The sequence below is a fragment of the Meleagris gallopavo genome, chromosome 10 (genome assembly GCF_905368555.1).
Source record: "Meleagris gallopavo chromosome 10, MGAL_WU_HG_1.1, whole genome shotgun sequence".
NCBI lineage: Eukaryota > Metazoa > Chordata > Aves > Galliformes > Phasianidae > Meleagris > Meleagris gallopavo.
The window spans coordinates 13,527,251-13,539,301 of NC_139413.1; the positions used below are offsets into that span (position 1 = coordinate 13,527,251).

General features: G+C 34.6%; 1 protein-coding gene across 4 annotated transcripts in view; it reads right to left on the reverse strand.

Moving 5' to 3' along the window:
- Positions 1-12,051, reverse strand: part of MTF2 (metal response element binding transcription factor 2) — a 32,502-nt gene that overhangs the window by 9,781 nt on the left and 10,670 nt on the right. For 2 of the 4 annotated variants that reach the window (XM_085232068.1, XM_085232067.1), the window contains exons 2-14: positions 10,758-10,956; positions 10,529-10,610; positions 9,045-9,140; positions 8,581-8,681; positions 8,117-8,265; positions 7,281-7,376; positions 5,919-5,987; positions 5,038-5,161; positions 2,448-2,515; positions 1,897-2,067; positions 1,111-1,219; positions 885-943; positions 643-747 (exon numbers count right to left, since the gene is read on the reverse strand). In XM_085232068.1, the coding sequence (XP_085088194.1) occupies positions 643-747; positions 885-943; positions 1,111-1,219; positions 1,897-2,067; positions 2,448-2,515; positions 5,038-5,161; positions 5,919-5,987; positions 7,281-7,376; positions 8,117-8,265; positions 8,581-8,681; positions 9,045-9,140; positions 10,529-10,610; positions 10,758-10,956 (1,428 nt within the window). Of the gene's footprint in view, positions 1-642; positions 748-884; positions 944-1,110; positions 1,220-1,896; positions 2,068-2,447; positions 2,516-5,037; positions 5,162-5,918; positions 5,988-7,280; positions 7,377-8,116; positions 8,266-8,580; positions 8,682-9,044; positions 9,141-9,734; positions 9,759-10,500; positions 10,611-10,757; positions 10,957-12,051 lie in introns of those variants that run through there. The other 2 variants (XM_085232069.1, XM_085232070.1) reach the window with 2 other exon arrangements.

Consider the following 12,051-nt stretch of genomic DNA (forward strand, 5'->3'; position numbering starts at 1 on the left):
TCTCAGTAGCTCGCTATAACAATTACCAGCAAATCCCCATATTCTCAGATATTCCATATCCTCTGCAACATCTTAAATGCTTGTCCATTCTCCTTCAAATTCTGGAATACTCCTATCTGTGTTTCATATCTACAATAGTTGCCTCACAACTTGCATCAATCTCCTTATCTTCTATCTTTGCTTTGTCAAAGCTTCAATCAAAAACAAGAACAAATAAAAAAAAACTATCACACATCACTGGCAGTGACTAGACTGCAGATGATTGCAAAATTGCTTTTTTGTTTTGTCTTTCTTTTCTTCTTTTAAAGAGCTGCTGTTTTGAGTCTCTCTCAGAATCTTCTCAAAGCTTGTTGAAATACAACCTCTCTGGAAGTATCTGGCTCAAATTTAGCTGAAGTTTGCCAAAAGGCTCCAAACTCACTTGTATTAGCTTAATACAACCTCAGGTTTTTAGAAACTAGGCATAGAACATTAGAAATCATTCTTTGGCAAGATAATTCCCGTACAATTTCTGTAACTTCTGTTTATTGCAGGTAAAGTACTGCTGAACTACTTGCTTTGTGTCTCCCCTTCAAAAATCTTGTGAAAATTAACATATTAAATCCTTAATCAATACAGTAGATAGAGTAATTCAACTGTTACCTATAATGTCTGGATATGCTAGATGAGGTAGTTTCTTTTATACTGGCAGCACCTGTGGATTCCACATCTGAGGTATTGGATGAATGTGCAGTTCCATCGGATTTCCTGATATGTAAGATAACAGGGTTGCCATGTAATGAAAGTAATCTTATAGTAAAAATTGAGTTGACATTTCAGAAGCAAACAAATAAATGACATGCTATATTAAAATAGCTTAAGCTTTTTGTTTGTTTTTAATTTACCCAACAGAGCAGGGTAATTCCAATGCTGGGGTCTCTATCACTGGAACTGGTTCAGTATCCTAAGAAAAAAGGAAGAGTACTTCAGATTAAGTTTTAATTGCTTATTCAGCTTAGTTTGAGGGCAAATGGGGAGAGGAACATCACGACTTAGATTAACTGATTATAATTTTCTTCAAAAATGATAATCCAGTTAGAGAAAATAAAAGAAACATATCCAAAACCTTACCAGAGGAGACGACTCTGGAGTTTTGTGAATCATTTTTCTTGTATAGGGACCAGGTGGACGACCTACTGATTTTTTTTTCCCCTTTCTTTCTATACCATTACTTAATTCCCTAGAAGAAAATTTATATTTTTTTCTTATTGAAGAAAATTGTTGAAGATAATTTTCAAAGAATAAATGCTTTCCTTTGGCAATGAATACACATTGTGCTAACCGAGATCCTGGCAAATCGAAGCTGTCATGTAAAAGCTAAATAATTTGCCTGTATATCATCACACAGATAAAGTTGTTTCTAGCGACATTACCGATTCCTTAACGTTGAAGAGGAATGAACAAGTGTTGGTTAAAGAAACAGCACATCTACTACCGCAAGCCAGAACTGCACATCGTGTTTCCTATTTAGAAACCTAGTTAACAGCTTTGCATAAAAGCTCCAGAAAGGAAGGTTTTTTTTTCCCTCCCAATGGCAGTGAGGTTCGGATAGCCTTTATTGTTCTTACTGCCAAATGTCACAATGCTTGTTTTGGTTTGTGCTTTGTTTTTCAAAAGGCTCATAATAGGAAACTAATAAGCTTGAAGACTCTGCTCTCATAATCGCCTTTAAAGAACACATGCAACTACATCAGTTTACAACTTTAAAGTATCTTTAAAACATACAAACAGTCCACCTTTACAGTTATTTAGAAATGGACGTTATACAATGAGCAGGACTTCTTTTGTAGGCAATGAAGTACTTGAAGTAGTTCCTATTTACCACAACATTTCTAAAAAATCATGGGATTATTTTACCTCACATCAGGGATTGGTTTAGATGATTTTCTGCCTTTAATTTTGAACTCATGAGAAGTTCCTTCTGGTTCTTTCTCAGCCTTTAAAGCAGCATTTGGTGGCACAGGAGGAACACGAATTCTCAAGCCAAACAAATGCTTCTTTTTCTTTATTTCTTTTCCAGACATAAACCTAGATGATTTTAAATTCATTGTTAACATTCTGAATCCAGGGAAAGCAGCTTTTAAAATAAAATATTCATGCAAAACAAATCTATGCAAATTAAAATACTCATCCTAATGCTATTTTTATTCACCTTTTCCCGCTAACACAATCCTCAATCTGAAATACAGAATGAGAACTGGGAAGAGGATGCAAATTAAAACAATTTTTCTCATGATCTGGGATCCACTCAAATAGGTATGGGGTGTTATACTCTGAAACAGAAACAGTATTCAAAACGTCAACGTTAACACAACCACAGTGATTATCAGATAAACTGAGCAAAGGAGACTGACAACTACAAATAACAAAGCTGTAAGCATTTAGAGTAAAAATATCAAAAAACTTACATGGTCTTGTAATCATTTAGTGCCTCCAGTACATGCTCATATCTTTCAGATTTTGGTGTATCTGCCAGCTGTGGAGAATTACGAAACTATTTAGCCAGTCTAATTCTTCAGTAATAGAAAGCTTCCAGTTACTCTGAGTCATTAAAACTATCAATTTGGAGTACATTTAAAAAAATATTACCTGTAGAAACTACTTAACCCTTAAAAGGTGTTAGTCATTTAGTTGTGGTGTTTTTTTTTTTTTTTTTTTTGTTTTGTTTTGTTTTGTTTTGTTTTGTTTGTTTTCAAATCTCCATATGTTCTGTGATTCACATTCACAGAATTTACATTAGGGACAAGCCCTGGTCAAAGAACCTAGGTTTTCTGTTTATGTAGTACAAGAAAATCATTTCAAACTGTTTTAGTAAACAAGAAGGACCATAGTCTGCCTTCCCAGGATCACTAACATGAGTACCTCAGTAGCATTAAGTACACCCAAAGTAAAAGACTGCAAGAAGAGTACAAGAACTTCAGTTGTTTTATTGGTGATTGCTTTAATGAAATCTTGCTCAAAGGTTTAATTCCCATTTCTGTCTGCACTGATGACTTTCAAGAGGTGGACACAACATTTATATATTAGAATTTAGAGTATTTTTAAATACAGTAGTGTAGCTACCATATTTCCAGTTACTACGCAAAAATGCTCCAGAATTTATACCCAGGTGGATCTGCAGCCAACTGATCTTTAATTATAGAGCTGGCCAACAGCTCTACAGCTCACAAAGCACGAAGATTAATAAGAATACTACAGAGCAAACTGTACAACTGCAGCTCAAGAGAAAGCCCTCAGATACTTGCAAATAATACAATTCTCCTTAAACAAGAAAGCTAACACATTTAACAATTTCTAAAATCTCAATACATACTCAAAAAAGAGCCCAGCTTTTAACATTGCAAGATTCAGTAAAACCACTTGACTGCCAAAGTTAAGAGAAATCTGACCAACTTTTGTGAAGTAACAGCTGTTTTAAGGTATCTTTTCATATATTTTCACACAATCCGTTACTATGCACAAGTTTTGCAATTCTTCAGCACACAGCCACAGAAGCCTACAAGATTTTTTATTGCATCACAAGTGGTAACATGATAAAAATATATGGGCTTAAGAATTGTAATAATTCCACCATTTACTCCTATCTTAGTAATTCAATTCCACCAACACTTATTCAATTCTAACCATCTAGAGAAAGATGTACTATGCCTCATAGCAGCCAGCGAAGATTACTAGAAAACTCAAACTATTAGTATTGTATGTTATTCTGTGACTAGTTTCTGTTCAAAGACGACAGATTATCAGAAAAGGTAAAAATATACTTGCCTTTATTTTTTTAAGACACAACTTTCCCCAGTGTCATAAGACATTTAGAAACTTATCAGAATAAATAACCTTGAACATTTCCTCAACACAGCATTTATTTGCTTACTCAAAATATAGCCCTTCAAAAAAAACAAAACAAAACAAAAACCCCACAAACCTGAAAAACAAAAACCAAGTAGCCTGATTAGAAAAAAAAAAGCAGTTTCCTTGAGGTACAGAAATATTGCTTAAGGAATTCCAAGTACCACTTAGGCAGGCGCGCTTTCTCATTTTGGATTTTTCTCTCCTCCCACCTTAACTAGCCAAAAATAAATATTTGTGGATTTCTCCACACAGGCCACTCACAATCTCTGAACATACGTATTATAAAGTATTTTTCATTATCAAAAGTAATAGTGCATGTCAATCATCTAAACCAAGAACACATTTCATTCTCATGTTGTATCTGCTAGAATGAACGGATTAATTTACTGAAAATAAATACAGAAGTAGGAAATACATTAGGAGAAGTTCCAACTATTTAAATACCACCTACGTTTAAAAGTTTCAAAACCTTGAACACTTATGCAAGAAAAAAGCACACACTCCACTTGCAGTATGTCAATGTCACTTCAACAAAAATCTCTGCATTCAACCTTAAATGCAGAACCAAAAGACTACCTACATCATTCCTCAACATTAAACATGAAGTCAATTTGCTAGGGGAAATGGATTTCCTACATATTTTCCTGATAACAGCCCAAACGGTTGGAAAAAAGTCAAAATCCTTAAGACCAATAGACAAACTGCTTACACTCATGCTTGGAACAGGGAGGAAAGAGGAAATGTTTGTGTACAGTGATTTCTAATGTATTACCTTAGAGTATTGATATTTACATACTAAATACACTCTGCATTCAGTTATATGCATAGGTTTACTAGTCTGCATACATGAAAATATTCAAGCAACTATGAGACAATTAAAAAATAAAAACAAAATATATACGCTACAGAATCAATAGTTGAGTTAAAAAATAAAGTTGCCATGCAAACAATAAAATGAAGTTTTACAGAGCAGAAAAATATACACAACTTAAATATTTTAATTCTGCAAAGAAATTGAAGATCATCTCTATCATTTGGAGTTACCAGATGTTAAGGTAATAAATTTAATATTCCTACATAAAACAGTTCAGAGGTCCCCAACACATGCACAGTGAAAAGTGAGGAAGAAAGACCATTCCAACTACTTACTTCACCAGGATGTAATCTATCCCAGTTCTCATTTATGTATGCCATGAGTTCAAGCTCCGAATCAAAGTATTTCTTCTTATGAATAACACTTAGGTTGTAAAGGCATAGATGTGCTATATCTACCCTAGAATTCAAAAATATATAGACTCACCAAAAAAATCCCCAATTGCTTTTCTTTGACAAAATTTCTTTAAAAAGATTAGCATAATGTAGTTAGACAAATAAAGCACAACATAGAACACTCAACCCAGGAAACATTATGTTATCTCCTATCATTTCTCTACCTAATGTGGCTGTTGCTGTTTTGTATCATACATGCATGCTTGCCTCACCTCATATTCTCATTATGCTCCTTTAAAATCCAAAGCAATTCTGAATTCATGTAAGTATTCCGGTGAAAACTAAAATTTAGCAAGGTAATTTTTACCTTATACTTGTCAGCACATATATCCATTAAGTTGATATTACTTTTAATACAAGCTGCAGTTGAAGTATTTCAAACTACAACATGGAACATCATCAAGTAAACCACTGGAAAGCATGTCAAGCTGTTTACTCTTATACTTGACACATTTCACTTAATTTAACAGTGAGACAAAGCCTGAATAAAGGAATTCTGCTTAGGTATCTTCAAATAGACAACAAGCAAGTACTTACGTGCAACTTTACTGAACAATTCTAGGAATAAATCCTAAGAGAACTCAAGTGCAAATACACGTGCATTTATGGATAAACTTTGAAAGAAAAACTGCCCCAGTTTATATAAGAACTCAGCAAATGATGGATGACAGCATGTGAATTTCCTTTTTAACAAGACCAACAATAAATACCAACAAGAAAAGCAGCATGTATGTTCAATTATTTATTTTAATTGCACTTACCATCTCAAGGGTAAACGTTTGAGGTATTCTGGTCCAGAACTGCAAACTGAGCAAATGAATGTATAAAACCTAGAAAAATATACACACATATATATGTATGTTTTCTAGGTGGTGGGTGTCCTTACACACATATACATACATAAAAGATGTTTTAACATGCTACTTATTACGAACTGTCACCTCTTAATTCCAAAAAGGACTCTTCATATTTTTTTTTTTCCAAGGATGTATTGGGGAAAACGAAAAATCAAGTAGGCCAGAAACCCAGCCACATGACATTTGAGTCCCTCCACCTGTTATCAATTTCCTGTGTATTGTCTTATATCGGACCCAGTAGTGGTCTCTACTTCATAAATTTTACATTCCACATCTTCCTTCTTTTCTTCCCTGACCAGTGACTGCGCTCCCCAGTGTCCCTATTCCTTTCATTCAAACGTAGAAGTCTAAGCAAGTATGCATCTAAAAGAGCACTTTCTAGATCTTAATTTCTTCAAACAAACATTCAGCACAACAAAGGGTGAAACGAAACCACAACAGATCATGAATTATACATAATTCTTGATTCCTTAACTCAGTTTTCTCCTTCGTTTGCTCCACCTACTCCAAGCTCTTTCTAAAACAAAAGCACAGACCAATGCCCTTTCTCATTTCCTTTTTGCTTCACTCATCACACATGAACAGAATATAGAGTTGTCATCTGACTATCCCTCCTGATTCTCCAGTTCCCTCTACTAGTAGTTCCAAGTGAGCAGGAAAACAGTTAGTGGGACCTAGATGAGTTAGATGGAAACAGAAGCACTGATGAGCTACGAGCAATGGAACAAGCAGGAGAACATTTTATCTATCACATTCCACTAATGGCACATTTTCACACAGTTGCTAGATCTTCTCATCTGCACATAAATACCAACAGCCTACTTCAAAGCACAAAGTGCTCACTCAAAAAGTGCCGTTACTAATGTATGGTGAGATCTAGAAAACTCTTATCTATATTATAAGCCCACTATGGTGTTCTGCTTTAACACTTCTGATCCCCCAGTAGCCTATGGCATAATGAACCTCCACCAACGGTTAAGTCAATAACAGTAAATTTGAAATCAGCTATCCACTGATTACTTCATCCTAGTTTTCTTTTCCTCTTTTGCTTAAAGGCTGTTCAACAACACTGTTTAAGGAGATGACAAAAAGCACCCCCCCGTACTTGAACACATTTTCTTTTCTGTAATTTTCTATGCTAAACTCACCACAATGTTTTTGAAAAACACTTGAGTACTACACACGCTTTATTAGAAGTTCATCTATGAGATACTTCTTCCTAATTAAAATGAAAACAACAATAAAGTACAGCACAAATGTTCTTACCTGTCACCAAAAAGCATTGGCTTTTGGAGGCACTGCACACAAGCCTCATGGAACCACTGCTTACATTTGCAGCACTGCAACATCTTTAGATACCAGCTTCACCAACAGAAAGAAAAACAAGATGCATTATAAGTTACTCGAAATGGCTCTTCATTATACTTAGATTAAACAGCAAGGGATCTTCCGACACAAAGTAATTTTCACTGTTATCTGAAAGAACATTTCAGCAACATTTAGTTCTACAGTGAACAATTACTAGTAAAGAATAACTAGGAATAAATTAAGTAGAAGTTTTAATACTTTGCTTTCTTGCACGACTGACTTGCCCTGACATCAAACCCTCAGTGCTACTTTACTCATCCACTCACTTGTGCAGATACCAGAGTAGATACCAGAGTATTCAAGCTCCACCTATTTGGATGTCCTTGTTCCTCATAATACTCTCAAGAAAGAGACCCTTTTTTTACCCCTACCCTCATAATAATTACAGTATAAGGCATAGTGTTACAGAACAGACAGGATTCTATTTCACACTATTCTTAATATTATACCTGACTCAAACACAAGGGAACAACTCAACATAATTTTATTCACATGAATAAACAGTGAAGTATCTGTGCAAATCTAAACAATACCAGAGCAACAAAATATTCCCATTTCTTTTTCAGAGTGTCACTCTTTATATCCATAGAAACTTAAATTAACAGGCAATGTTTTATAAGCATACCTTCCTAAAATCATTCAAAGAACTTCAAAAGTGCTTGTCTTTAGGATCAGAACTGAGGTTTGCAGGTGGCTTATGGAGAAAAGGTGACAGAGATCATCTATTTACTTACTCTCCAGGTCCTCCACAATAGCAGTAACACTGCTGGACATTGGTTTTATGACCCGCATCCCACTCAAGGTCTGTTGCATTATATGGTAAAGTCTGTTTCATGACTTGCAGTGCTTTGGCATTTGGTCCTTTCTTAAGCGCACCACCCCTCTGTTTGAAATAAACACAGTAGTTTACAAAAGTAACAACAACACATTCCTTAAACTTCCAAATACTTTTTCATTTACCAAAATTTGTCTATAATCCAAAATCCTAAATGCTCTCATACACACTTATGCTTTAGTATACTAGCATATTTACTTAAAAGCTAATTCAAAGACAAATGTCATCTATTTCTAAACTTAATATTTATCTCCAAAATACACAACTTTCCCATTCACATCAGATTAGGAAGAGGAGTTTCTGATTTCAAATCGAAACAATTAAGTAAGTAATATGTATCAGGTGCTACTTCAAGTAACACACCTTCGTCGTTGTCGCAAAAACACACTGTCGACAGAGCCATTTATCATCTGAATCTATCACGCTGGAATCAATATTTGGTGTGTGACACAGCTGATGATAACCTGTATTAGAAATAATTAACCAAGGTGTTATAAAAATGGCAAAAGAAAATCTTAAGGTAAAGTAATTATATATAATTTTAATGCAACTACAATGCATTATCCTTGACCAAATACCAAACACTCCATCAAAAAAATTAGTAGCAAAATGATCTTTTAAATCATCTTTGTAAGACAAGTAACTTTACATAGGGAATACATGATAGTCACATGGACAGACATTATTCACTGACCTATTAATAGCCTCTAAGAGCTATGAAATTTAAGATCAGCTTAGCAGTCAGTGGTAGCCATGTCAACATCTTCCTTCAGAAAACAAATTAAAAATCTTCTAAAATGCAGGAAACAGGAAGAAAATCTAGTTACCTTGCCCACATTTATCACATATAACCATTTCATTTGGTGCTTCTGAATACTCCTCCTGACATATTGTACAGACCATTTCCCCACTTTCAGTGGCTCCTAGAAAAACACAGAAGTGTGTTTTTTGTCATTGTCATTTCCAGACTACAGCTGCAATCGGATCCATTACCATGCGTATGATTTTTGTTTTTACAAATGAGTTACAGATCCACGCATTGTAGATAGAGAGGTTTACAGAGCCTAACACTCGAACAAAAGATAAACTCAGACACTTCGAATGGACTTCATATATTATAAGCATTTATATCACTTATGACAGGTCACCAGATTCATATAGATTACATGTTGTCTATTTTACTATACATTCTATGGTTCCTTAACAACAATAAAAATTAAATAACTGCGAATAAGGAACACAAGCATAGACTGAAAAATTAGCATCAATAAATCCTATCTGGACAATAGATAGACATGTTTGGCATTGCAGCAGCTTGTTCTTCTTTTTCAATACATAATATACACAACTTCGTGCATACTTTTTTGATAGGTTTGCCCAAACACACAGAGAAAAAAATTACTGGAATGGAAAGTTAATTTTGCTTCAGTGACACCACATATCAGTATAACAATCTAGATTAAAACAAATTATTCAGTCTATGTGCTATCATACTCGTGCACTAAAGTTCAGCTTACCGTAAATGTATTAGTGACCATTAGTGCTACAGAGCAAGAAAACAAACAGCAGTATTTTAGAAGGTTCTCAGAAATGAAGCATTTGGTTTTTTTCTTATTATGAACACAAAGCTTTTCTCATGAAAAGTCAGAATGTCTGTTTAAACATCAAGAATCAGAAGGAGCTTCCATTACTTTCATTACTTTTATCTGACGAGCGAGTTTTCACTGATTTTCAGACAAAACCATCACTGAAATTGTCATAAACACTTTGTTAGCATTAGATTATTGTAGTAATTGCTACTCCTCCAAACATCTGAAAAACCAAAGTTAATAGAAAACAGACATCTCACTTGATACTTGAGCATTTCTTTAGAGTACATGAATACCCCCAAATCTGTAATGGTTTCTGTTACACAGTTATGGTGTTACTTTTAAATATGATAATTCCATTTAAATTCAGCATTTTCAAATCTTTGCTTTCTTTCTGTGCTATGCTGTTTCAATTGAAAACAGAACAAATTCAATGCAAATGAGGTTCTGCGAGTTTTCTGTTGAGACAGCATTACACTCCACTACCATCAAAATTAAAAAAGTGCATTTTTTAAAAGCGTTCTCCGCTACACAAAGAAATAACTAATGATCTAGAGTTTTTGAAAAGAAACTGTGTATTAATTTGCCTAATGCATTATCCTGCACCACCTTACACTACATCGCTCTTTTAGAAAAATGAATACAATGCAACAATTTATTTTTACAGATATAGTAATCTAAACAGATAAAATACCAAACGACTACTTCACTGAAGTTCTTGCCTGTTTGTATGTCCTTCCAGAGAACCCAAGACTTGGAACTGTCCTCAAATATAATGAAGCAGTTCTGTTTCAGTTTGTTTATCTGAAAAACATGAATACAATGGAATCCATGAGTAAAAGGACTAAGTAAAATAATATATTTAATCTTAACTAAGTGGAACAATAACGCGGTCTTACTTAACCAACATACCATACTACAGGACTGCAGTGAAGTTCAACAAATGTTTACCTTTTTGATAGTTCCAAGATAAAACAAGCCATCTGACCATCTAGCTAGGACATCCTGACCTTCTTCAAATTTACACAGTGGCTTTTTGGCTTTCTGTCCATCACGTAACGACAGTTTGGGTGAGGATGCTGATGCCTTATGACTTCGACGTAAAGGAGACCGCTTATGGACCAGTGAATTACCCACCGCTGTAGAGTCTCTAAAACAAGAGAACCAAGAGAAAAGGTAAACTAAATAACAATCAAATAAAAAAAACAGCTATTTTCAATATTAATGATTCACAACTATAAGTCACTTAGCACTTCCAGAACTCCAGGTAACTAAAAACCTGGTCATGTCTTCAGACTTAAACAGCCTTAGTATTAAGTAGTACCTCTTCAAATATAAGCAGAGAGAAAAAGAGACAAGTTTGCATCTAAGAGAAATACTCTGTGAAACTAACTAATGTAAACAGAGATGAGGAGATAAGCCTTACATCTACCAGTCTCTTCATGAAGTCACCAGAACTCACCAAATACATTTGATGCAGGATTACAAATGCAAAACGTTCATCACTCACAACACTGACAGATCTCTAGAATTCCAAGGAAGTTGAAAGGGTCCCGAGCCAACCCTACTACTTTGGTAATGAAAGCTGCAGTCTACTGTAAGCATGGTGCTCAGCAGTTAGCTACTTGGAATAATACAAACAAACATATATATGGGGGAAAAAAAACCAACACTGCACTACCCAGAGGTCTAGATTAATTTAAGCACATCCAATACAGCACCATGCTTTGCTACTAAACATAGCTGTCAAGGTTTCCAGCACAAGAATAATGCCTATGTGTTAGATGCCTAATGTAAACTCCAGTTTTATTCTCTACTAGAATAAGTCAGGAAAAAAAAAAAAAAAAGGAAAGACATGAGTTCTTTTAATCTTTCTTCAGACACAAAAATCAAACCAAACAATACACCCCATGCAAAATATAAAAAAAATACAGTGAATTATAAAATAGGTCCAGAAAAGGCAGGTGGAAGAAACTTCATACTTACTAAGCATAATCTGAGTTACCAATCCCATATCCAACCATATTTTCTCTTTGGAAACAAAGTCCACCTATAACTATGATAAGGATATAAAAGCAAATGAAGGAGCTAGATGGCATACGGTCTATTGAAAGACTGAAGTTTCACCTCACTCAGGTTAGCACAGGTACGTAATTATAAGCAGCAGTAACAACTGAACTAACCACAGAGCAGCAAGAAAAACTAAATGAACCAGTGTCCCGTGTAGTTCTATGAAAATTTATAC